General features: G+C 53.8%; 8 protein-coding genes across 8 annotated transcripts; 5 read left to right on the top strand and 3 right to left on the bottom strand.

Annotated features, from left to right (window-relative positions):
* Positions 1–242: 242 nt before the first annotated feature.
* Positions 243–1,929, top strand: Z517_09136 (uncharacterized protein; the record flags this gene model as incomplete). Its single annotated transcript, XM_013425046.1, has 4 exons — positions 243–544; positions 594–1,091; positions 1,145–1,382; positions 1,435–1,929. 4 exons carry the CDS (start codon positions 243–245, stop codon positions 1,927–1,929), a joined length of 1,533 nt encoding a protein of 510 aa, XP_013280500.1.
* A 426-nt stretch (positions 1,930–2,355) lies between these two features.
* On the bottom strand, positions 2,356–3,258 carry Z517_09135 (uncharacterized protein; the record flags this gene model as incomplete). Its single annotated transcript, XM_013425045.1, has 3 exons — positions 2,356–2,466; positions 2,662–3,147; positions 3,250–3,258. 3 exons carry the CDS (start codon positions 3,256–3,258, stop codon positions 2,356–2,358), a joined length of 606 nt encoding a protein of 201 aa, XP_013280499.1.
* A 1,651-nt stretch (positions 3,259–4,909) lies between these two features.
* Z517_09134 (uncharacterized protein) lies at positions 4,910–5,782 on the top strand (the record flags this gene model as incomplete). The annotated part of the gene is made up of 1 exon (XM_013425044.1): positions 4,910–5,782. The coding sequence occupies one exon, from the start codon at positions 4,910–4,912 to the stop codon at positions 5,780–5,782; it is 873 nt and encodes a 290-aa protein (XP_013280498.1).
* Positions 5,783–6,853: 1,071 nt separating this feature from the next.
* Z517_09133 (uncharacterized protein) lies at positions 6,854–9,679 on the bottom strand (the record flags this gene model as incomplete). The annotated part of the gene is made up of 1 exon (XM_013425043.1): positions 6,854–9,679. The coding sequence occupies one exon, from the start codon at positions 9,677–9,679 to the stop codon at positions 6,854–6,856; it is 2,826 nt and encodes a 941-aa protein (XP_013280497.1).
* A 4,503-nt stretch (positions 9,680–14,182) lies between these two features.
* On the top strand, positions 14,183–14,398 carry Z517_09132 (uncharacterized protein; the record flags this gene model as incomplete). The annotated part of the gene is made up of 1 exon (XM_013425042.1): positions 14,183–14,398. The coding sequence occupies one exon, from the start codon at positions 14,183–14,185 to the stop codon at positions 14,396–14,398; it is 216 nt and encodes a 71-aa protein (XP_013280496.1).
* A 242-nt stretch (positions 14,399–14,640) lies between these two features.
* On the top strand, positions 14,641–15,423 carry Z517_09131 (uncharacterized protein; the record flags this gene model as incomplete). The annotated part of the gene is made up of 1 exon (XM_013425041.1): positions 14,641–15,423. One exon carries the CDS (start codon positions 14,641–14,643, stop codon positions 15,421–15,423), a length of 783 nt encoding a protein of 260 aa, XP_013280495.1.
* Positions 15,424–19,762: 4,339 nt separating this feature from the next.
* Z517_09130 (uncharacterized protein) lies at positions 19,763–22,356 on the bottom strand (the record flags this gene model as incomplete). The annotated part of the gene is made up of 2 exons (XM_013425040.1): positions 19,763–22,143; positions 22,206–22,356. 2 exons carry the CDS (start codon positions 22,354–22,356, stop codon positions 19,763–19,765), a joined length of 2,532 nt encoding a protein of 843 aa, XP_013280494.1.
* A 746-nt stretch (positions 22,357–23,102) lies between these two features.
* Z517_09129 (uncharacterized protein) lies at positions 23,103–24,179 on the top strand (the record flags this gene model as incomplete). The annotated part of the gene is made up of 4 exons (XM_013425039.1): positions 23,103–23,158; positions 23,246–23,263; positions 23,327–23,765; positions 23,832–24,179. The coding sequence occupies 4 exons, from the start codon at positions 23,103–23,105 to the stop codon at positions 24,177–24,179; spliced, it is 861 nt and encodes a 286-aa protein (XP_013280493.1).
* Between the last annotated feature and the right edge of the window lie 1,879 nt (positions 24,180–26,058).

The raw sequence follows: 26,058 nt of genomic DNA, 5'->3' as shown, positions 1-26,058 counted from the left end.
CCCTGTTCATCTGCCGGACCTTTATTCACTATTACTACCTAGACTGCTCGAGATTTACAGAAGTGAATCAAAGGCAGCGCGATTTTCTTTTGTATTCTTTAGCCAGCGACTTCTTGGTTCACTTCCGCCTGACTTTACCTACCTGCTCTCGATCGAGTCGGCCTTTTCCACCCTCAGGCGATCGTCGCTATATCGAAGACCTCACATCGGCAGAAAGCGCTCGTCTCTCTGAACCCCTCATCATGTCCGAAACACCGTCCGGAAGCGGCTCTTTGGAAGATCGCATCTCCAAGCCAGAGTCTACCTCATGGGCAGATGAAGTTGCCTCTCCTGCAACCGAGAATCCACCACCGGTCGCAAACATGGCAGAGAAAGAGCCGGAGTCAGTACCGCAGAACAACGGACAAGTCGATGGAGCTACAGAGCCTTTCGGCGGATCGCAGCTGGAGGAGCCCGACTTCGAAGTAGAGGTCAAATTGGCAGACATGCAGGCCGACCCCAATAACCCCCTCTACTCGGCCACTTCGTTTGAGCAACTTGGGCTGTGAGTTGTCCTCTTCTAGATGTCTCTATCACTCTGCTGACCTCACCAGCAACGAAAACATCCTCAAAGGCGTTGTGAGCATGAACTTTCGAAAACCATCAAAAGTCCAAGAGAAGACTCTTCCTCTCCTCCTGATGAATCCTCCTCAGAATTTGATCGGTCAATCTCAGTCTGGTACTGGCAAGACCGCCGCTTTTGTGTTAAATATCCTACATCGTCTCGATCTTAGCAGTGATCAAATGCGCAAGACCCCGCAGGCACTCGTTTTGGCTCCCAGCAGAGAGCTCGCTCGCCAGATCGAAGGCGTTGTGAAGGTTATGGGCTCTTTCGTGGATGGTCTGATTGTGGCTGCTGCCATTCCTCAAGATGCTGCAAGCCGCTCGCGGAAAATCGAAGCGTCGGTGATTGTTGGAACTCCCGGCACGGTCATGGACATGATTCGCAAGCGATCCATGGACGTCAGGTCCGTCAAAGTCTTGGTGCTCGATGAAGCAGACAACATGCTGGATCAACAAGGTCTCGGTGACCAGTGCATCCGGGTCAAGTCGTGAGTAGCGGCATTGCTCAGAAGTCGTTGCCTTCACATTAACCAGCTTATAGGATGCTCCCGAAAAACATCCAAATCGTTTTATTCTCTGCCACATTTCCGGAAAATGTCGTCCTATATGCCGAAACCTTTGCTCCAGGCGCAAATCAGTTAACTCTCCAACACAAGGATTTGACGGTCGAAGGTATCAAACAGATCTACCTAGACTGTGACAGCGACGAGGCCAAGTATGAGGTCTTGGTCAAATTCTACGGTCTCATGACGATCGGCTCGTCGATTATCTTTGTCAAGGTAAGCCATTCCCTTCAAGATAACTGTTTCGGCCGGCTCACGCAGCATCTAGACGCGAGAAACGGCACACAACATTGAACGACGAATGTCTGCTGAAGGCCACAAAGTGGTATCTCTAACTGGAGGAATTGAAGGAGCGCAGCGCGACGTCATCATAGACTCATTCCGCATGGGTCATGCCAAGGTCCTCATCACGACCAACGTCCTCGCCCGTGGGATCGACGTGCAGTCCGTCTCGATGGTTGTCAACTACGATGTGCCGGACAGATTTGTCGGTGGCGGCCGATACGTCGCAGATCCTCAAACATATCTTCACCGTATCGGTCGAACTGGTCGATTTGGACGCGTGGGCGTGGCTGTGACGTTCGTCAGCAGCCGAGACGACTGGCAGAAGCTGATGGAGATTCAGAAATACTTCAACACGCACATGACCAAGGTCTCTACGGATGACTGGGACGAGCTTGAGGAGCAGGTGTCAAGGATCATCAAGAGCTCAAGAGCGGGTGCCAATTTTACGGATGGTGCAAACATGAAAATTCAGTCGTGAAACGGATAGGGATGCCATGGTGCTGGGTAGGTACGGAAAGTGTGTTTCTCAACGAGAATACGGAAGTGGTCAGGATGAATTACGAATGCCTTGTTGACGGAGCTATGATTTACAAGGTGGCAAAATGAGGGAATCTGCTTCGAGATGTGCCTCTGTTGATGTGAGCGACAGGGTCTTAAGGAAACTCGGATTGAGCATATTGCCGTTCGCTGAATGCCATGGAAAGGAGGATAGAAATAGGAGTGTAACTCGATGTCAAGATACCCACAAACGAAACTTTGGTACGGAAAAGGAGAGAAAACCACAAACCAACCAGAGTTGAGATGCGGAGGAAGCCAATGAGCCCTCCCTCGGACGTACTATTTCTCTTTGACCTTGGTCTGCCTTTCTTTTGGACAGGGATCTTTTCCCTTGGCTACCAGGGGCTCACCAGTCGCAAGACGCTCCCAAGAGAGCTGCTACTTTCTCGAGGCCTTCCCGGTCTTGCTCGTCGAAGCCGTTGAGCTCCGCACAGTCGATGTCGATGACGCCGACGACCTATGTAGACGGGCGATTAATCGGCCATTCAACTCGGCAGGTCGCAAGACAGGGGCAAGACAGGGATGGCGAGAGAGAGGTAAGTGAATGGGGGCAAGCCCAGTTGTAACGTGTAACGACAGTAGTGATTGTGATGGTGACTGTGATGGTGATGACGATGGTAAACAGCATAGGAGGAGAGGGAGAGAGACTCACCTTCGCACCGGCGTGGATCGGGACGACAATCTCGCTCTTGGTCTCGCCATCGCAGGCAATGTGGCCGGGAAAAGCCTCGACGTCGGGCACGACGAGACTCTTCCCGGCCGAGGCGGCGGTCCCGCACACGCCCTTGCCCAGGACGATGGTCTGGCAGGCAACCTTGCCCATGAAGGGGCCAAGGATCAGCTGCGTGGGCGGGTTGCTTGTCGGGTCGAGGACGTAGAAGCCGGCCCAGTTGACGGCGCGGGCCTGCGGGGAGACGGTCGCGGGCAGGGCGCGGTACATGTGCCAGAGCAGCGACGCCGCGTTGGCCAGGTTACACACCCAGTTGCGCTGCGATTCGACCAAGGCCTCGAGCGCCGCCAGCAGCTGCGCATACGCTGCGGACTTGGTCCCCACGTCGGTGAAGTGCGAGTACTCGGCGTGAGGCTGCTGGTGGTGCTCTTCTCCCGCCTCTGGCGCCCGCTCTCGCTCTTTTTCACCCTATTTTGCTCACAAGCACATTCGGCTCCCCAGTCAGTCTTTTCTGCATCATTCTTTTCCATGCGGTGATGATAAGTAGGAGGGTAAGAGGAGGAGAAGAACTTTTACCATGGTCAGATCACGTCACCGGCTGGATTAATCAAGGTATCGTCGTAACAATTGGTTTTTCCTTCTTTTTTTTTTTTCCGGATCCCTCCTCCGTGTCCTCTCGGATGACCTTCTTCGTCTCGCTCTGACAACGGTTTCTCTCGTCGAAAGGGCGCCTTTGTCAACCGTTCCAAACTCTTGCCGATACTTTGTGATGTCGGCTTGGCGGAATGTGGAGGGGAGTAAAGCGGCAGAGCGGGTCGAGATGCGCATCAAAGATTCTCCGTCCCGCAGTTGAGCCAGAAGAATTTACTTGCGGGCACACTGTGAATCGGTATGCGACAAACCCATTGTGACAGGACCTCTCTGTGGGTGGCTCATGGTATACTGTTCAAGTGTATGAGACATGGTGTCCCAGGAGGAACAGATTCCTTTGTTCAAATCTTTGTTTCTCCCTTTCCCGCCTGGGTGTCTCACGACAATATCTCAAGGATTGTCTACCGAGTCCCCCTCGCGAGGCTTGACGCAGATCCCTACGATCATTACACCGCTCAAAGCGAAGGATGACCCTCGTGAAATCCGCAACTGCCTCAGAGGTTGCTACTCTGGGTCCAGGATGAATACCCAAGTATTATCAAGCCACCATCAGGTCGACGGACTAGGACCCGGAAGGACATTATCAGACTCCGGGTCCGTGTTCTCGCAAAAGTTCATCAAACACCACCAGACCCGGGGGCGGATCAGGATACGGAGTTTCGCAGGATCAATGTTGGTCGTTAGATGACACATTGTCGTCGTGGCACAAGTAAGGGACCCGGAGCCGACATCCTCGCTTGAAGCGCTGTAACGATCGTATGGACTAATGACGCCACCGAGGAGCAGCGTCTAGATTATTCACCATCTCGAGCGGAGGCCAAGGGGGAAGCATTTCTGGGCTGTACCCGCCCAGCCGGGTTCCGGCACTGGATAGCACGGAGTATCGCAGCATGCGTTCCCCATATTCTACCATTCACATGCTGTACCCCAGGACGCATGTAAATGACACCTCAGAGCAATTGATTGTCTGCCGTGTCTAGCTACGGTATATCATAACAAGTGTGCGAGACAGAAAGCCTACCTGTCCTCCCCTCCCTACCTACCGGCCCAACACCGTTTGCAAACACGGCCTTTTCTGCTTCCGAATCGGACTCGGCCGAACTTCACTTGAATCCACAGTCGCCCTGTGCCCTGCCCTACCACGCAATTAGTCGGAACTAGTCATGCGGCTACAGAATCGGACCATGCTATCCAACGGAGGAGGTGGGTGGGAGGGGAAAAGAAGCTAAGGAGCTTATCACCGCATGTGCGAAACCCAGATGTCGTCCCTGCATGCGGCCAATCATCCACACATATTGGTAGCTGTTTGACTCGGCCGCTCGTTCACGGGTATAAAGCCATTGGGCGAGGAATCCCTCGGATCAAGCCCTTTTTTAAATGATGCAGGTCTTCTTCGCTTTCATCCAGCAATTCGTTCCTCATTCTCATACACACCTACCTCCCTTCGCACCCATTCAACTAAAGCGAGCCCGGAGACGACAGAGAGATATATAGATCCGCCGAGTGCGCCTGTTCCACCCTCGGGTCCTTTTTTAAAATAGAGACAGTGTAGGAGGCAAAAGGAAGCAAGAATCAAATCATGTCCTGTCCCGACTGCTTTCGCGGCGCCGTCCACAACCACTCGGAGCCCACGGGCAAGATCGAGACTGTCCACGGAATCCAGGCCTATGTGGCCGGCGGCAGCGACCCCGCGCGGTCCAAGTCGGCCATCATCTACCTGCCCGACGCCTTCTCGCTCAAACTGGTCAACAACAAGATCCTGGCGGACAAGTACGCCGCCTCGACGGGCTGCCGGGTCTACATCCCGGACGTGGTCTACCAGGGCGGCATGCCCACGGTCGTTCTGGAGAAGATGGACCACCTGATGGACAGCCGGTTGAGCGTGTTCAATTTCCTCCCAAAGGTGTTCACCGCGCTCACCCTCATCCCCTACATCGTCCCCTTCATGTACAACGGCCACCCGAAGAACCCGTACCCGACCATCCTCAAGTTCGCGCGCGACGTGCGCGCCGAGCTCCCCGAGGGGGCCAAGCTCGGCGTCTGCGGCTTCTGCTGGGGCGCGTGGCCGGCCACGAAGCTGTGCACCGAGACCACCGTCCAGGGGGGCCAGGAGCGCCTCATCGACGCGCAGTTCAACGGACACCCGTCGTACATCAGCGGGGAGCCGCAGATGGTCGTGGACGCGGTCAAGACGTTCAAGGTCCCCTACGCGTCCGCGGTCGCCGAGAAGGACTTCCAGTTCAACGCCGACGTCGCCGCAAAGGTCGAGGCCGAGCTCCGCGAGGCCATCGGCGGGAGCAAGGGCGACGGCGAGGACGGCTACCACTACGACTTCCGCGTCTACAAGGGCGCCACGCACGGCTTCTGCGTCAAGGCCCGCGAGGTCGACATGCAGAACTACCACGACGCCGCAAAGCAGGCCGCGGACTGGTTCAACAAGTTCCTGAACTGAGGGAAGCAAATCCTGGAAACCGGAAATGAGAAGAGAGATAGATAGATGGGGTCTGGGGAGGAAATGGCTGCGCGACCGAGACCGGAACCGAGCATTTGGACGTCTGCGAGACATACTCACAATACAGAGCAAGAGGCACAAGAGAGTTCTTTTTTGTCCGGACAAGTAAGTAAACTCGTTGTCTCCACCAAAGGGCAGGCCAGGGAAAACAATACAAGGGACGGATGGAGACTACGAGGCGGGAACAGTGTCTCTCGCATCGAGGTGAAACGGGAGAAAAGCAGAAGAAGAACACGGGACCACCGATCGAAGGAGCTTCTCAGTTACCTGGCTCTCCTCCCGCTGCTGCTGCCGCTGCAACAACACAGCAACGCACGACCTATCCTACGGATTTCTCTCCTTGACAATCGATCCCACACCTTCTAGGAGACCCTGTGCCGCGGCGACCATTGCTTTGGCCTCCTTCTTCACCAGGGCTCAAACGAGTTGTCGGCGCGTAACAGAGGCGTCGGGGAACGATTAACCACAACCATCAATCTTAATACATACATCAAATACCTCCCACATGGGCCATGGGTTGTAGATCATGCGGAATACCCGAGCTTGTATCCCGGGCATGTTCCTACTGACGTATTCACCCACTGGCCCATTCACTTCTTGTCCAAGCTTGATTCTTTCATCGTTCCTGTGTATCGGAAAGTCCGCGGAAGAAACGGTTGTGCGGAAAAAACAATGAGAGACTTCTTCAGGCCAGCTGGAACCCCTGTCCGCGGAGAGAGTAAAACGTACAGCAAAGGTTCATTGTTCTACATGTATCACAGACTCGTTTGTTTCTTGCTAGATGATCACCCGTTCCTAGATCCTTAACTCCCTCCCCTCTCCCCCACCCCCTCGTCCTCGTGAATGGAAATGCAATATAGCCTCTTCTTTCCCTCTTTCCCTCCCTCTTCTCTCTGCACCGTGGTCTCGTAAAGGCGTAATATACACAAACCAGTTTCTGAAAAGATATACAGCATCCGGCGCCCATCGACTCAGAAACACTCCCCAGCGTGTGGTTTCTAGGCAACCCTCTCAGGCAGTCTCGCTTGCGATCTGGCCGTACCATTTCTCATGGCACTTCCAGTCCACTAAGCGTACCCTGTCGAGGGTATCCACAAGTCGATTGACCTCCTCCAGGAACTCGGGCATCCCAGCGCGTGCCAGAACTTCCCCTGCACTCGTTGTACTCCGGGCTCTCTCAGCCGTGCTAGCAGCCGAGAGCCTAGCAAAGACATGTTCTCGCAGTGTCTTTAGAAGGAAACTCGCAATTTGTTCGCTGAACACATCTGCGCTTGTGGTCCCAGTTGGCTCGTCTATTGTTCCGCCATTGACCCCAACCTGCCGTGCTTGCTCTGCTGCCTCGAGGTTTTTGGACGCAGCTGCGGCAGTGGGTAGAACTCGCCCAACGAAGTTGAGCAGTCCTTCTTTGGTTGATTCTGGCATCATGTGGGATGATTCAATGAGGGAGACGATCCTGTTGGCATCGACTTTCGAAAGGTCCAATGCCATCAGACGTTCTGCATCTTTTGCCCACAAAGACTCCCTGTTGCGCCTGAGTCGGATCTTGGTGGTAAGTAGGATTGAGGAAATGGCCACTATTTGGAACACTCGCGCCCTTAATCTGAGCAGGCGTATGTAGTCAAGATGTAGCGGCTCGGGAATGTCCCGGTAGCTAAGATGTGAGTTGCGCAGGACGAGGTCGGTCAGGCCTCTGGCATATACCGCAGATGCGCTCGCGGATAGAGATCCCACATTTGACCTCGCATTTGTCCACCAGTCCTTGGTTTTTGCGAGTGTATGGACACCTTGCTCGAGATCCCGTTCAAATGATGCAATTTCGTGCTCGTGGCCGTGTTCAAGCACCGCCTGAGAGGCCAGTCTGAATTGAAAATTGATGTGATCCAAGCTCATCAAGTCAATAATATTGATGAGTTCAAAAAGACGATCGACTGTGTCACTGGTCGTATTGCCGCTAAAAGCATTCACGATTTCGTCTCGGCCAGGAGAGCAAATCTGTGCGATCAAGCCCGCAACGGTCCTGAAAAACGAATCATACGAGAACATACCATTTCGGCACTGTTGACTGATCAATACTGGATCCAGAAAGCCGTCCATCCTGCTATGAAGTGGATGCCGTGGGCTGATCAACAGCATCAGCTTCTCTCGGATGAGGACTGCCATGGAGTGAGTCCACCTTGCCGTGGCTTCTCTGTCTCCATTCTGAAGATCTGCGCGCATTCTGTTTCGTAGGGAGTCTGTCAAGCCCTTACGGGCGTCTGTCCAAGGTTGCTGTTGCACCTCAAAGCTACCGCTGACCAGTATTTCGTGCGCAATCTCCCGATTGGTTGGTAGTAGAGTCATCATCTGTGAGAGACTGTCCGTGAAAGACGTTACCCCCGCCATTTGATCTTGTCGATCAGCCCGCGGTGTCGGAGGAGGTGTCATCAGCGCTCCTTCTGTCACATTCGACTCTGTCGCAGCAGGCGTCGAGGCTCGTGGGACCTGCTCTGCTCCATTCTGTCGCTTTTCTGCTGCCCTTTGCTTCCGGGCCTTCCTGACAGCTGTACGAACTCTTGACAAAGCCTCCTCTGGCCCTGCAAGCCGCTTCAGACGAGCCAGTAGCCTGATCTGCTCCTGTCGGACAGCGTCAAGATAGTCGTCAGCAACGCGGCCACGATGGTCGTCTTTGGTGGCCTGCAGAATCAAATCCAAATTGACAAATGAATTGACCATGACATCCACAAGAACACCCAAGTCCTGACTTTTCCACGCCTCAAAAGTCGAGGTAAAGTCGTTGAGGGCAAAGGAAAAGGCTTCGACCTGGGGCTGCGATAAAATCGGCTGCGGCGCAGTTGTCATGGTCTTGATGTTAGACTCAAAGGCCTCGACCAGCGCACGGGATTTCGTCATGAGCTCTTGCTCCTGAGGCTGTCTCCCACCATGGCTGAAAGCTTGCATGGGATGTGTTAGGACAAGGTATGCACTCAAGAACACCCGCACCACGCCCGAATTTTCTTGGCCATTGTCAAGAACGCCCAGATGTCTGAGAATAGACGTCGTGGCAGCAGTAGTTCGTTGATCCGAAATGAATTGAGTCAATTGCTCGAAAGAGAGCGACTTGGCTCGCTGCAGGTCGAGTCCCAGAGCCGAAAAGTCGGAGAGCACCTTGCTCGCGTGGTAACGTCGCCACGATCGCTGAATGACTTTTGCAGCATAGACGCGATTCGAGCGCTTCAATGCTGCTGGAGCGACCTTCTTCTCTTCGACAGCCGCGAGCGACGTTGTTCGGGATCGTCGCGTGCCTTGTTGGTACATCGACCTGCGTCTGTCTGCCTCTGCATACTTCTCCGCCATCTCTTCCTTAAGCCTGGCCAATTCCGCGGCCCTTTTCTCCTTCGTCTCCTCGGCGATCTTTTTGGCTCGTTTTACTTCTTCCTCACAGCGGGCTGCAATTTCAGCGAGCAATTTCTCCCGAGCAGCCTGCGCCGCCAAAGCCTTCTCCTCGCTGTAAGATGCCCTTTGCGCCGCCTTCGCAGCGGCGGCTCGGAGCCTGACCTGTTCAGCATGAGCGGCACGGTCGGCCAGGCGCGCTTTCCGACTCTCAATGATGGATGCTCGTCGAAGGTGTTGTGCAATATGGGTGCTCCGGGGTCCGCCATGACTAGACAGCGCGGAGGAATGGGAATGGATCGACGACAGTGAACTGCGGCGGGACGAGTTCGCAGAGGACTTCCGTCGGACAGAGGACTTGCGGTGGAAGCGATCAGCTATGCGAGCCGGTGGTTCGGTGTACGACGGCGATTCATCGATGCTCAAGTTCATCTCGACATCTTCGAAAGCTGGGGTCGTCGGCGCCATGCTGAACTTCCGGTAGAAATTGGTACGGCTCGAGAGGAGGTTCAACTGAGATCAGCGGCTTCTCTGAACCGAAATGAAACAGGGTTGAGGGCTGAACGAAAGGCACTTCTCGGAGTTCAGTCGAGAAGCGCGCAAGGCGTGGTGTAACACCGGCTGACTCTCAAAGCCTCCGGAAACGTCACACGAACGACGCGCAACAAAGAAGGTCTGTACAAGAAGGAAATGTTCGCAGAAGAGAGCGTCGAAACAAGATGAGTCAAGGAAATGCTTAAGAGGGGACGAGGTGGGAGGCTGGGGGGGAGTGGGAAAATGGGAAAGTTTGTGCCATTTGGGAATGACGAAGCCATGGTTGTTGTTTGCCGCAGCCTGTGGCTGCTGGAACCTGCCAGCATCCATGGATCACAGCCACCCGTCAGCCAGTCGGGATTCTGTCGGCACAAGAGCCACTAGTATCCCAAGAACCCAGGCGCCTGCCCACCTATCAGCCCCTAAATTCCACCAGCCTCGCCTAAAGGTCTCCGGAGCTCGGTAAGCAGCCACTAAGCCAAAAAACGCCGCCGCCGCTGACAAACTGCGGTTCGTTGTTCGTTGTACCTTGTGTGCTTGTATGCGCTCGGATGACACCAGTCAATGTCCACAACTTCCTCGATTGTCGGAATTTTGCATCGAACTACATCCCTGATATCTCTATCTAGTAGCCTTCTGTTGATGTACGGCTTCTCTACTCGATCGGACTGTATCACACCTCGCTCGAACCGAGACGAATTCATGCCACGCTTGCTACTTCTTGCCCTCCACCGATGTTACAATACCCCAGGCATCCACAGTGTCAGGATTCTCGAGTATCTCCTACCATACCTTCTCGATAGGGTGCAAGCCACACAGGATATACGGGATCGGCAATTCTAGAAGACAATGCGTGCGTTGATGGTCTTTTCAGATGTGTCCAGAACCCAAAAGAGGCAGGAAGTGCTACTCAGTCACGGCCAGTGTTGCCAGTCCACATGATCATACCCGTGGAATTCTTTCAGTTGGAGGTTGTGGCATTCACGATAAGTCGACGCACCATGTGCCCAAACCAAATTCTCTGTCTGGTGCTTCTCTCGTATGGTTCCCCGAGCCGAAGTTTCGTCCCCTTATGTGGCCAGGTATCACCGGATTCGCAAACCTGTGGCCAGCCGAGAAACGGATGTGATGTTGATATACACTGTTGTAAGTTCAGAGCTTGTGGTCCAAGGACGGCTTGATCCGCTGCGTGGAGATTTTGTTTTAGAACTGGTAAGGGAAACGAGAAGAAACACTTGCAAAAAGGTAATCAACCTGCAACGTCTCCTCGAGGCCTTTACTACATTCCTTCCGAATTTGGTGTTGCATACTCTCGCATTGAGAACCAGCAGGCTCAAAAGCGCCAATCACCATCTTGCGGTGTGGTAGAACGAACTGATAAAGACATATCCAAAGCCCAGGGCGTGCTGGTTGCTGTCGGGGATCGCTCGAGGAGCTTGGCAACTGCTGTCCACGAGAACAGACCGGACGTCAAGTATCAGGTTGGATAGGGAAACATAGCAGTTGGTGAGTAGCTTCAGATGAGTACCAACGCCGGTGGATGCCAATCACTTTGGCGAAGAGACAATCTTTTTCGACTTTCCCACATCCAATGCCAATTCTACGATGTATGGGCCCGGCCCTTTTCTTGAGTCCGCCATGTCAGAGGGAAAGTTCAGACAGAAAAAACCCATGTGATGCTGGGAATGAACCTGAGCATGGGTGGACCTGTTGCCAGCTGCTGAATCAAACTTCCTGCTAGTGATGAAAGCATATGACTACAACCAGGTTTGGGGTTCGACCTGCCGAATACGACTTTGGAACTACTTGGGGCTAAAACTTAATCTATCTGCGCTGAGTGCACATCCCCATGGCTCCGGCCTCTGCCTCCTTCATCATCAACGATCGACAACTTGTGCTAGCGTGGTACAGGGAAACTACCCTGGTCGCATCGGGAAGTCTCCTTTTCAGAATACGAGGGTATTGCCTCTCTGAGACAACGGGTCCACATACCAGATCTCTTTCACGCCAGGGATGTTCCACTCCTGCATGCCTTTTTTGGACGGGGAAAGAAGCTGTGCTTGACCAGGACACCCCAGTCTTGCGCACGGAAATTTGTGCTTAACAGATGAGCATGCTGGTCCAGGAGCTCCAGGAGCTCCAGTCCCACTTCCGTGCGGCAGAAAACGCCAGCATTGGCTTATTTGGGACAACGAGGCCAGAGACTTGAGTTGATTGTTGGCGGCAAACCACTGGCCAGGTGCTAGCGCCGGCGCTCGAACTCCTGTGCTTGCGCAGAGACCCATTTCTCGACATCCTGGAACCTGAGATTTCGAGTGCCGCAACCCTGTCCTGAGTCACCGTCTCTTCTCTCTCCACTCTTGCTGGTGTCAATCGGGGTCATAGTAGGCCACGGCGGACCCGCGTCCACCAGAATCACCCTCGACAAGCCATGGCTCTAAGGAGAGAAGCAGTGTCTGGATACGCATTGAGGTTGACTCCCGCCTCTTCCCGCCTAACAGCCGGCACCAATTGCCCTACACCAAAGGTCAACGCAATACGGGACGAAACACCTGCCACCTAGCAAGTGCCAATGTCAAGAAGGAATATCGACGCCTGGCCGTCGGATTTTGACCATCCGCTGATACCATTATTCTCCGCACCAATTTTGACATCGCCCGTGCAGCGATACGGTTAGCTGAACCTGTTAAAGTTTTGCCGTCAATATCTGGCAAGTGCATTGTCTGGTGCTATCTACACGCGGCCACCAACCAGAGACTTGCGGTTGGACATTCGGCCCTGTGAGTCACAAGTGCCATTTTCGCGGTGCTTGCATTTCAGTTCCATCACCCGACAAGGATTAGCTGAGATCCTGCTGGGAAGAACTCCGATCTTGAGTGATATTCAGATGGGCACGATTTCCGCATCTTGTCTGGAGATCGGTCACCTCGATGGGAAGCATCTCGGCAAGTGACAAGCGTCCTTGGTCGCTAAAGGAATAACGGCTGCAAACGCCGGACTTGCCCTAATCGCCCTGTGAGATCTTCACACGACGGGAACAGTGCTGGGAATGAAGAGGCATAGCTCAATCAAGTCGCCACAGCAGTTTCCAGTTCAACTGATGCGGCATGGCTTTAGGGGAACAACAAGCGAGATCTCCACGCTACTGCTTCAAAGATCCCCTCCCAGAATATTGCCTGTCACATTGAGATCAGTCTCAGGGAGGAGACCTCCAGGCGCCGCTCGTTATTGGCCAGTGCTTTTTTGCCAGCTTCAAATTTCCTACATCTTCACGAGTCTGAATTGTTGGATGATCGGCGCCTAGCTCCCTCAATTGCCCGCCCCAAGGACTTTTGACACCATGGGCCAATCTCACAGCCTTCCAAGCCTGATCACAGCGAGCATGGCAGACAATACCTCTTACAAGTGTCTGTACTCCGGGGAAGCTCGAGTTACATCCGCGCGTCAACGAGCGAAGGTCGACCACCCATGTAAAGCTTCGTCCCAAAATCTAGCGTCGTCTCCGTTCGTATCTTGAGCGAAAAGTCCCCCTTGGCCCTGATCAAAACTCACATTGCAAACTATGGGGAAGTCAAGCGGCCGGGAGTTGAGAACGCGAACCCATGTCGACTGGATGGGTCGGTGGCTTTCCTGCAAAACGCCCTCCTTTTTCCCTGTTGTCCATGGTTCCCGCTCTCACAAGATGGTCGGTGGTAGGATCTTCTGGCAGCCTGCCAACAGCCCCTCGCGCCAAGTTGACGCGGACCTTTCGACGAATGAATGAAGCCATACGACAAGCCACCACCATTCGAGATCCAACTTGCAGACGGTTCACCCGTTGCCAGCCCCCACGATCCGAGATTTACAGGGCTGTCACCTGGGACTAAAAGCTCTGCCTCAGTCTTTGAAAAGCGGATACCTTTGACTTTTTAGCGATCCGCCATCGCACTAGGCCGTTCCCCAGTTTCCCTCTGCCAGCGCCTGCTGCCCACCATCAACGACCACCAAGCCTAACATTGGCAATTGGAATCATTGTGTCTGCAGACCTGCCAGGCGGGGTCTGACTATTGAACGCCCTCCTGAGATGTTTCTTGGACTCACCATCTGTCTCGTCCTCGTTGCTTTACGGTCAAGCTGTGCTCATCGCGTGGCTCAACCCACTTCTGGTTGGCGTAAAGCAATGGCAGCTCCATCCTTGACGTTTGCCTTTGCTCGTCAACGAATCAGAGCTGCATCCGGGCTAATACAGCTTGATATGAATTTCGGGTCTGTCTTCATGTCGAGATCGAATTCTCCGGGCAGGTTGTGCTCGAGTGGATCGCACTTGAAATGCATGTCGACCATTTCGACGCTGTTATAAACCTCGGTGTGCCCCCGTCCCGTGCTGACTCCTTTCCCTATGCTTTTCCGTGCTGAGGCTTCCGCTACTAGTTGCTTCCGCCCTCTTCCACGTCACTAATGGCAGCGCCTGCCATCCAGTCTTCGGAATACCTCGGAGATCAAGAGTCGGGAAAGAAAAGAGAGCGCGAGGTCACTGACACCGAAGCTCAACAGGAGACGAAACGAAGGTCTGACAAAACCAAGAAGCAAGTTCACTGGAATCTGGCTCCGATGCCTCCGTCTTCGGCTTATTCGCATCCTCCTTCATATGTCTATTCTAAACTCCCCAAGTAGGTTTTGTCAACGTCGTTCGACACATGCCACTGACAGAGAGGGACTACAGCTTCATAGAGCCTCGTATCCCAGATGCGTCCTACGATCAAGCTCCTTTCAAACCAGGTAGCTCCCGTGGCACTTGGTCTACGGAACGCGCCTCAAGCCACACAGCGCAACCATTTCATCACCCAGGCGCCCCTTGTCATTGCAGTCATGGTCTCAGCCCATGGTGGCCAACCTCCACAGGGCTAGTGCCATCAATGCCATGGCTCACAACGAGTCTTCCCCAACATCAACTTGGGAATGTACCAATCTCTCCTTTGGAAGTTGCACCACCAGTCTCTGATGGTAGGGGCCGGTCCAATCCATTTGAACTGGCTCCATTCCTCTGGGTTGATACCGACGAACCTCAGAGTTTGAATGTCAATGAGGACGCATCGATTGCACCAAACGGCACTCTACCACGGGCAGAGTGTGCAGACCAATTCCGGCCTGATATCATGGCCAATACCTCGTTCATTGCACCGGCACTGGAAAGCGCGGACGCGATGCCAGCTGGGTATCCGATTAGCCAAGGTCCGGGATACACTGAAGCCCCATATCCTTTTTACGCTGGGGACAACACGGGCCTAGGTTATACGGCAGCAACTCTACCAGCAGATGCTGGGCCTCCACCAATCGCAGTCGACATGTTCACCAGCAGCACGGTTGACTCTGGTGCAGGATACAGTTATGCTCCCTCTCCAAATGTCAACCTGGAGGGGGACTACTCTGTTCCCTACTCGGCGACCAGGCCGTCCCCCGTCATGGCTTGCCCGGGGATGGCTCCTACGTTGGACAATCGAGCCGTCGAGCAAGTGACGGCCCAGAGCTATTCTCTTCCATATCAACCAGAGGGCTATATCCCACCTGGGAACACCGCACATCAACCAGCTGTGCCTCGGCTTCCACCACTGATGGGACAGTCCTGCAACCTTCCAGTCCGGCAAACATCGGTACGTATCTACTCGTCTCTTGGATTGGTGCTCTGGATTGACGACTAACACTCTGCGTGGTACAGGATCCCTTCAACTGGCAGTCTAGCCGGCAGTGGGCGACGTGGCCAGCAAGCTGCTGATTGGCATTGGCCGAAAGCAGACCTGCCTGAGGAGACGTGCCAGGTACCACGTACCACGTTGTTCTTCCTCTGGGACGGAGCGACATTGACAAATGGCGCGCTCCCCTATATCTGCTATATCTTGAGACGGAAGATATGAGTTTGTGCCTGAATGGGCCCGCGTATGAGAGCAACAGGACGGAAGAAAGCGCGGAGGGAAGGAAGGTGTTTATCCCAAAAACCTCCCAAAAGTTATATTGCCATTGGCATCTGATCTGTGGCACTCGCCTACCGATATAGAAAGGAGGTATATATTCTAAATCCTTAACTTAATTATAGTTTATATATAATTTATCCTTTTTCAACGATACTGAGGACAAATAAGAGCTCAACCCCTCGCTCCGTCTGACGCCATCTTTGGGGCGATGTGGGTCTTTCTCATCAGGCACTGCTGCTTGTCGCCCTCCAGGTCTTTCCCCGATTTTAGTGATTTTATGTTTGTGGTTTTTCCACAGTGCTTACGCCATGGCAATGGTATCTAGCCGCACAGGGGGGGCACAGAGAGAGAGAGAATAGCTAGTTAGCCGAGTATCTAGCTAGCTATGTAACTACAGACAAGGACAGCACAGGCCAAAACTGTCGTGACAATGAGATGGGATGAGACGAGATGACGAATGATTCACTACCTGAGTGATTGACTAACTGACTGACTGACTACCTACCTAACTGAGATCTGTATTGATATTGATATTGATATATGCACGTTTATCGGTTTGGTTTTGTCTACTTTCATTCCCTCACTCACTCACCCACTCATTCATTTTGTTCCAATTCTTGTGATATTCTTTTTCTTGGCCTGGCACGTACGTGCCTGGCAATGGTTCGTAGTGTCTGGGACGTGGTGCCTGGTGCTTGGGGCTCGTATGTGAGGGGTAAAGATGCTCGATACTCGATGCTCGATGCTCAAAGGCACGGTTCCGCAAGCGAACGCTCAGATCGTAGCTAGCCAGGTCAGATCGGAGTAGAGCAGAGCCAGAGAAGGTCCCTGATTCCGGATCTGGATCCAAAAGCACAAGCGGAAACGAAAACGAAAACGCAAGTCAAAAAGTTGGAACCCCCCAGTAAAGCCAGGTGTCAGTCAGACATGCATGTGCCCTCTTTGAAGCTTGATACGAGCACTCCTTCCAAGTTAAACATGGCGAGAACCTGGCGTGCCTGGCACTGGCGCTGGCAATGGCACTTGCACTGACCGGGTGACAGAGTATCCGCCAATATCGCCCGCCCTCGTATCCTCGTAGAACTCGTAGTAGGATCGGCAAAGGGACATGCTCGCTTTGCTTGACCTATCACGCCTGTGTCCGTCCCCCTTTCCCCTTCCCATCCCTTCCCCGTCCAACCCAGCATCCCGCACCCTCACTGCAATTTGAGCTTGGGGGGAATCTTGCTCGGGTTGGAGTGGATGGAGCAAAAGGGCAGAGAGATCTAGATCGTGACAATGACACCCTTACACAGCGAGAAAACCGGGGGGGTTGGGAAAGAGTGTCGTCAGGCTGAGTAGCAGTCGCAGACGCAGGTTGGTCTCACCGAGGCCGTCCCTCATTCAAAACGGATAAGTCTCATCTTAATCGATCCGGCTCTCTCGTCAAGGTCATGCATGAAAGCCATGGGGCTAACAAGGACAGGACGATTGCATTTGTCATTGCTTTCTCGACTCCCCCACTGGGGGGGACGGGGGGGGGGCCTCACATCGCACCGTATCGTGAGAAGCAAGATGAAACGAGAGACAGAGATGGCACATGAGAATGAACTGCATGAATGAATGCATGAGAGGAGATGAGTTGAGTTTAGAGAGGCCATGGAAGTGCAAATGGGAATGAAGTGTGGATTGGCTCAGGCCGGTGAACCCATCACACATCACACCCCATCATCATCCTCCTCCTCTTCTCTAAGCCAACCACCGTCGAGGAGTTTGACATCGAGGCATGGTGTGCCACTCTTTCGCCATCGAATCAGACGCAGGCGCGTTTGCGCTTCCGCCCTTCGGAACGAACGGGGAGGGGAACAACGCAGAGAAAGGGAGCGTTTTGAAACTCTGATCCAGGAGGGGGAGCGATGATCGTGGTCCGTTTTTATTGCTAGTTAGAGCTACGATGACTTGGCTGATTGGCCCAAAACCTAACTCAACTGCCTTTACTTGCTTCTTCTGACCATGGCGAAATCTGGAGTTTCAGCGTCGTGCGCACAGCATGCATGCAGCATGCACCTGAAGCGTGACGCGTTGGACAAAGACCGCTGTGGACATACCTCAGCTGATGTGGCTGCCCCCCCCGGACATCCCAGCGCTTGTTTATGGTGTGTTACACAAGCAAGTTGACCAGCGCCATCCCCCACTCTGACCGCCCGTGGCATCAGAGAGAGCGGGTCACACGCCTGATTGCACTTGATCTGGGCCCCTTCACTTTCTCTGAATCTTGGAACATCACCAAGGCGGACGGTCGGAGAGATGGACCGAAAGCGAGTGGCAATAATTCGTGCATTGCTTGGTTCGACGAGGGTGGTGATCTCAGGCGGGGAGGCATGGCACAGGGGTACGCTCCCACCCCTGCTGAAATCTAGCTTTGGATAGGTTGGTCGGTCGGCAGGTAGGGAGGCAGATACCCAGTGGATCTGTTTCCGATACGCGGAAATACTCGATACCCATCTCTCGTTGAACTTGTAATCGGTCGGAAAGAGATGATAGAGAGAATCGAGCCAGTCTTGCTTGTCAGAACTAGATAGGGTCGGCGATGCTCGATCGATCGCCGGGACGTGATGCCCAGAATCGGCGTATCTGGTTAGAGGATATTATATCTCTTGCTCGATAAAAAGGCATGGTGGCATGGACCGTTTACCCGCTTCCGAGACTGTTGGGGTCTGATGCTAGCGAGGTCAAGGGAAAGCGTATCCGGCAGGGTGACGCCGGTGATTCCATTGACGGAGTAAAAAGTGTCTACAGTGACAAATAGTTCCGAGTATTGACCAAAACTTCCACAAGGAAAAAACAACCTTCCACCACCACCACCACCACCACCACCACCACCACCCAGCCTGCCACAAGTTTTCAATCCAAGTGCCTCTGCCGAGTACAGTCGGTCCTTCGGAATCCTGATCCCCTCCATCCCTCCCTCCATGGCAAAACTCGGCGCCCCAAACTGGAAAATATCTTTTGCTATAGCTTGGTATCTGGTATCATTGTTGACATGCGGAATCGTTGCCTCGCCTCCTCATTGCATCCTCGTCCTCCAATGCCCTCATCGTGTCTGCTACTGTGTCCGAACCACCATCCATTCGTCCACTCGTCCAATCGAGCAGAACATGCCCAGGACCACCGGTGTATGCCGAAGAGCCAGCCCTCTGAGGGTGGTGATTGACTCAATCGTTTGTAGTAGCTCTCCTCAACTTCATCAGAAGGCCAAATACATATGTGGCGTGGTGACGGCTGGACAGAGGCAATCCAGGGAGTGAAGGCTAGACTCACACTCCATGCCATGGCTCTCCTACCCTCTCCCCTTCCACAAAATGCCCATTGTCGCATTCTCGAGCGTCGTGAGATTGATGAATGCATACTCAGGGTTTTCTAAGCGTGCCATCTTCGTCAGTCAGCCTCGTGGCCAGACAGTCAGCAAGGCAGGTAAGACAATTTTCAATCCCCTGGAGGAGGACCCGGTAGAGTCAACGGACGGCTATACTATGCTATGCCAGCCGTGCACTCGATCGACGATGGCAAGTATGTATGCACATCCCATCCCATCCCATTAGCTGTCAATTCATGTCCGTGCCCGTGTTCGTGGCCAAGAAGAAATTACAGTAGATATGCTCGCCTGCAAGACTTTCCCTGATGGCTGGGATCATTCGAATTGTAACGAAATTACTTTTGTGTGTATGCGCGTGTGTGCCAGGCACTTCCATGTTGCTATAAATCGTCTTCGTCATCGTCCCAGTCGTTCATCTCCGTCCCAAACGGGCACTCTACAACCGGACAATATCGACACACCAACAACTGTCCAAGCAAGCATTCTCATTTCGTCATTCTCGTCAGACATCCTTTCCAAGTCTATGATATACAGTGGCGCTGGAAAGTATGCCAGAAAGGTTTTGCATAGACCAAACATCACAGATCGCTCTGTGCAGTTGAATATACTAAATGCTCACAAGGCTGTGAAAATGCCCCAGTCATTTCTCATATCAGCCCCCCTATACATGTCTTTCCAAAGCTTCGTCGCGCCTCAGACCCAGCTGAGACCTCATCAGGTAAACTCCACGGTCCCTCCAGTTCTCCCTTCCCTGGCTAACCTCGCCTGAGCCCGTTCTGCCCGCCTCCTTCTCCTATTATTAGCATATTCTGTCGCTCCACTTGTCTCCGTCCCAGGCGAAGTGATACCACTTCCACCTGGATACCCCAGGTTGCTAGCCGATCCAGGGATAGGTGGCGGAGGCGGAAGGGGCACTTGGTATGCCTGCGGAGCGCCGGTTTGCACGTTGTGCGGATCGGGTGGAGCAGGATATGGAATCGTCGGAGCAGGGCTGAGCCCGGCAACAGACGCTGGTGGTTGAGGAGTCACGGCTGTGGCCGGGTGTGGCATGGCAGCAGCTTGGGCAGCAGCTTCATTCTGAGCAGCCTGTTCGGCTTCCAGAGCTTCAGTGCGTCTCCATCGTCGATCAGCACTAGTTGCCCCCATAGCCTCACTGTCACTCCCGCTGAAACTTGAGCCTCTCCTTGACCTCCTCGCCGCCGCAGAGGCCTGGCGTTCTCTCCTGCGCGCTTCACGCTGTGCCGCGGCCTCTTCCTCGGTCAATCGTCGAAGGGTCACTTGGCGACCATCGTTGTGCATGTTTATCTTGACACTGACAGGTGGGGATTCCATGCTGTCCGTGTTGTTGTTACGGCTGCCTTGTCTTCGCCGACGGTGAGAGTCCTCCGCCGCAGCGGCTCCCAGGGCTGCCCCTGCCAGCCCAGCGGCAGCTTCGTCGCGGAGATGATGTCGATGCCGTTGTCGGCCGGATCCAGTGGTGTAAAGTTCGCTGCCCGATGACTCGAGGTGAGGTGGTGGAATAGGGGGTATTTCTGCTTGGCCCGGACCAGGCACAGGATAAACAGAAGCAGGCGGAACTGGCTGTGTGATGGGAGGATCCTGGCCGATTGGTCTGATCCGATCTCTGTCCGCAAGAGCGCTTGCTGCCGCGGCTCCAACGCCTGCTCCCACTGCTGGTGGGATGGCCCCGCTCATTCCAGGCGGTCCTAAGTCGGTCGATATGTCTGAAGCAGTCTGGCTACCCATCCTGCCGTGGCGAGCTCGTCTGGGGGGTGCGTATCCATCACCAGTATATCCGTGAGCCGCGTTCATGCGTGCTCTTCGCTCCTCGTCTATCCTCTCCTTCCTCAGTTGTTCTGCGCGGAGATCTTCTTTGCGTTGCCTGCGGTTTTTGAACAGTTGTCGGATGGCGAACACAGTCCCTCCAGCAACCACGGCATCTCGGAATCCATGCGATCTCCGATCGCGTCGCGATGGGGATCCTGACATATATGAATCGTATGAGTACAACGACTCTGATGGTCGCCGTCCATTTGAGCCTGGTGTCATTGGGGTTTGGGCGAGAGGATGGGTCGGTCGAATGTGGCCCGGACTGACACCGGTTGGTGTTACTGGACGGATGGAGGGTGGCCTGCCTTCTTCGATTCGAGACATCGAGTCTGTCGTCACAGACTGATTGCCACCGAGAGGTGGTCTGTAGGGGCCAGCATCCGAGTCGTCGTCGCGGTCTCTGCGGCCCATCAACTTCTTGACTGCGGCAACGGCCCCTCCAATAGCTGCGACCTGTAACAGGCGGTGTCCGATGCCGTGACGAGGCCGATCGGACAGCTTGTCGTCGTCGTAGTAATAAGATGATCCACTTCCAGTCACCTCGGTTCCAGATCCATGCACACGATGAGGTGAATCGTCTCTCCTCGAAGACCGTCTCCTAAACAAGGCTGCGAGACCCGCACCAGCAGCTCCCGCCAGTGCCAATTTCCCCAGTCCAGTGTGTCTGCGGTCATCCACGTCCTCAACAACATCGACATGGTGACCGCTACCGCCGGCGGGTCCATAGCGACCTCTTCGTCGCTCAGCCAGATACTGCAGGATGAAATACAAGGAAAGCATGAAAAAGCCCCATAGCGAAAAAAGAACAAACAAGTAGGCAGGCGATCCATAGAGGGTCAGGCCAAGCGGAACCTGGACGATCCCGAGTAAAGCAATAGCACGGCCTAGCCAATGATGGAGCATGACACGGAGAGGAATGTGTGCGTGTTTCCTCCCCTTTTCTCTCCGGTGTACCATACAGCCTCCCAACACTTGGACCCAGATCAAGACGTATATTGCGACACCGATCCCATGATGGGGATTGGTCAAACTTCTATTCGGGCCAACAGCCTGAAAGCCTAGGATGATAACCACCGTGCTCAAGAGGAGAGTGAGGATTTGCAGCCATATGTGCATTCGGAGGGCAAGTCGAGGTTGACGGCCGTAGAATCGCATCAGGAAGATCGCGAGGGGGACGATTCCAAGGAATGTGATGGCGGCGATGATGCCGTGCGCTTCGACCAGACTATGGTAGCCAGTCAGGGAGAAGAAGCGATTTCCCATTCCTTATTTTCGACCTCGTCAGTTGACTACGTCAATGCAGAACCACGGAACATTTTCTTCTCACCATTGTATCTCATCGTCGCAAAATTCAGTCCCATAAGGTTGGGCAGGAGAAAATTATCTCTTCCCGCATCCCACGTCCCATCGCCCACATGCATGGTGTTTGAATCATAGGTGCTGCTCCCTGGAGGGGAGAGTTGCGGTGAGGGCGACATGGCTCGATTGCCGACCTCGTGCCTGCAATCGACAGCTGGAGTTCACTGGAGGCTTCTCCTCCGACAGTCAAGAGGTTGGGACCATCCAAGGATGAGAGAGGCGTGGATAGATTCTTGGTTCCCGAACTGTAGAAGTTGGGTGGCTTGAGGGTTGATCGATAGCTGTCACTGATCTTCGCTTTGTTTACTGGAGCTCGGCAAGCGGGGTAGATGAGTGGCCGACGCTGTTAAGAGAAGTCGGTTCGAATATAGGGTAGGAAAAGGTGGGAGAGCTGGAACAGAAACGAGAGACCTTCTCGTAGGTCGATAGGGAAGTATCACAAGAGCAAAAGTCTGTCTGGCACAATGCGATTGCCTGGATGTAGCCGGATTGGGTGGTGAGTTGTCCTCTGTCTTGGATGGAGCCAGAGCGGTAGGATGGGCAACAACAACAAGCCTCCGAAGCGGCGTCCCCCCCAGAAAGAACCGTTGAAGACAGCCACTAAGGGCCGTGCAAGGTGGGCACTGGGCACCAGCGGGTCCCACTGATTTCTTCGCGGTCGATTCGCCACGAGATCGCTTCCGCCCGTGGCTACCCGCACACTATCTTCACCCTGGTTCATGTCATCATGATCTTGAAGCGTCCGTCCTTAGCCATCAACCATCCTTCGCCATAAGATAACACAGGGGCACGAGGAAAAGCCAACAATTAACAAGGTCGATGCCACTGCTACCGAGGCCGCCAGATCCATCTCTGACCCGTTTCAATGTCGACGATAATTGATACGGATGCAGGGGCTCGCTTTGTAAGAGCCGTCTCGAGGTGCGAATGTTTTCTTTTATCGATTGTTCTCCAGTCTCAGATAAGCTAGACAGAGATCTTTAGTGCTAACCGATGTGCTTTCTGCAGGCTGCTGGGATGGGTCTAGTAAGTCCATCCAGAGACTGTAGTCGGATTTGCAAAATGCCTAGTCACTGATCCTCTCGACAGTACATTGTCTTGGAGCGCTTCATTCTATCCTCAACCGTGGCTAAACTGGAAACGTCGATCCACAGAAGGCCTCGCCATTGATTTTCCGGTTCTCAACGTGCTCGGCTTCCTATGCTACAGTGTATCAACCTGCTGTTTCCTGTATTCCCCGACGATCCGAAGACAATATGCAGCGAGGCATCCAGCATCTCCAGAGCCAACTGTTCAACCGAATGATGTTGCCTTTGGGGTGCATGCCGTCATCCTCGTCATCTTGACCTACTCGCAATTTTACTCGCGGTTATGGGGCTTTCGAGAGTCGGCTCATCAGCGAGTCACTCGCCCAGTGTTGGCCATCGTATGGGGAAGCCTCCTTGCTGTTGCCGGTATGGTCGTATTGATGGGTCATCGCTCGGGTCTGAGGGAGCAGGACCCAATGGATTGGGCATGGATCGATGTGGTGAGATGATTCCCAGTGTCTCTCCGTTTGGTGACACGACTGACTGGTGACGGGCAACCACTGCAGCTGTACACCTTGGGGTATATCAAGCTCGTCTGCACCTTTGTTAAGTACATCCCACAAGCTTTTTTCAACTATAAGCGCCAATCGACCGAGGGCTGGAGCATATTGCAAATCTTGTTCGATCTGACGGGAGGGGTGCTGTCTGTAGCCCAGCTGATCATCGATGCGAGCTTTGGGGGTGACTGGAGTGGAATCACCGGGAATCCTCTGAAGCTCGGGCTCGCAAACATTAGCATGGGCTTCGACCTACTTTTTATCGTTCAGCACTTTGTTCTGTACCGGGAACGGGAAGAGATATGCAAGGGCTCGGACGAGGAAAACGATCCAGAACGACCGCTGCTCGGCCGTTGACCGCAGACCCCAGCCATAGCTATCTCGCGACTTCGCCAGGCAAGACCGCCCGTTGCGCAGTCAGTTCGGGTGAGCACTCGGGAAACGACGAACGCCCAGTTCGAAGGTGAACCAGTTATCTTCGAGCCAAAAACAGGTGACCGTTCCTTGTCCAGGGGCCATGCAAGTTCTGCCTCAGCCGCTCGCATGGGTTTCTTAATTTGCACTCCTTTTGAGGTGCTTTTCGCCCGATTTGGACCAACGGAGATGCGGGCTGGGCAGATGATGCGCCGTTGGTTCCTCGCTTAGCCACGCGTTTAGCGACGATTCAGCAGGACTGATGCTGGTGGACGCCCGACGGCCCGTTTACAGAGGGTCTTCATTGTGGGAACGAAGGCGGGATTTGTTCGACTGGACAAGTATTGAAAAGATCAGCACTGGTGGTGCTGGTCCATGGCGAAGTCACCTCAGCGAATTTGATGTGCCAAAACAGGCAGCTGACCTATCACAGAGGCTCATCACACTTTCAAATAGATATCACAATAGAGAGCAATAATAGACTATGTGCGAGCGTGTACTCGTACAACGGTAGTCCGTACTGTGGACTCTATAATAGTTTGGGATTATGTGCCTCGCCACGACTCCTTCATGACAAACCTGACCGAATATATTAATAAGGCTTCCACGCTAGGTTTCATGTGCCTCTAACGGTCCGATCACGAGTAATCGTTTGAGTGATTGGCCTCGCGCTCTCTTACTCGCAGTCCATCACCCTCGTCGTCAGCCGGAAAATATGCTATAATTCTTGCAGGTTTGTCTTTTTACGATCTTCTGATTTGTGGCCAGATTGGGAAGAGGACGTGCATGGAAAGGTGTTGGCGGGAATAGGTCTCCGATGGTGCTTTTCGAGCAGACAGCTTCGCTCCCCGGGGAAGCTTGTGAGCCTAGTTAGCGCTTCCGTTGTCGGGGGCTGGGGAGAGGTGTTTTTTTGTTGCTTCGGATAGGGATGAGCGGGACTGCTCGAAGACCTGGAAAGGCATGGGAGGGCTACTGGTCCAACATCAAGACTTGCCGTGCAGGCTTGAGGTGATTCCTTTGGCTGTATCAAGCACCTCGTACGAGGGACTCGCAGGTCTTGCATATTTAGGGCCGGCACCCCTGTTGGCCGACAGGTTTTTAAGCGACAGGGCCCGCGGGAGAAATGAAAGAAGCTGCGGACGGGTTTCCAAGCAAAGTTCTTTTGCGGACTGCGGGGCTTGCCAGCGAAGCTAAAAAGAGTCAGACTTTCAGCTAATCAGATGAATTGAGGCTCTGGAACTGCCCGTTGAGCTGGCAGGACCAAGCTTGTCTGGGTAGATCTCTGGTCGTTGACGGCTGTGAGAGTGAAGTTGGGAAGAAATGGTGGCGAGAAGAGAAAAAAACGAGGACAGTGAAAGAGAGAGAGGGTAAAGACGGGAGAAGGTGCAGGACGCGCAGGGACACATCACTCGTCGCAACACGGGTTGGCACCTAGCATGGCCTTTGGGGGGGTGGATGTGGCTCTTGAGGCCCAATCCGTTAGGTGAGGCAAGGCAGAGACACCAATTAAAACCAGCTGCGGTGGTGTTGCTGGGCTGCTGGGCTGATGCCAGCGAGCGCCCTGCGTGTGCGTGTGGGAATGCCTATTGTAGGGGTTTGTGTTGCTTCTTCGTGCATGGTCTCAGCTGCAATGGATCACCATGGTGTCTGGCTCTACGACTAAGAACAATTCCTTGGTTGGGTAGTTGGGAGGAGACTCTCTCAACCCTGACCGTGGGTGCGTTTCAGGGCGCAGTCTGGCAATCCAGATGTCTCTCTCTTCATCTTCCCTTTCTCTTCTGTGTGTCTGCCTTGCTCTCTATTGTTGCTCCACTGCTCGTCT

This window comes from Fonsecaea pedrosoi, assembly GCF_000835455.1.
Source record: "Fonsecaea pedrosoi CBS 271.37 unplaced genomic scaffold supercont1.6, whole genome shotgun sequence".
NCBI lineage: Eukaryota > Fungi > Ascomycota > Eurotiomycetes > Chaetothyriales > Herpotrichiellaceae > Fonsecaea > Fonsecaea pedrosoi.
The sequence above is the reverse complement of the archived record's forward strand: the minus strand, read 5'-3'. Positions and strand labels throughout refer to the sequence as shown.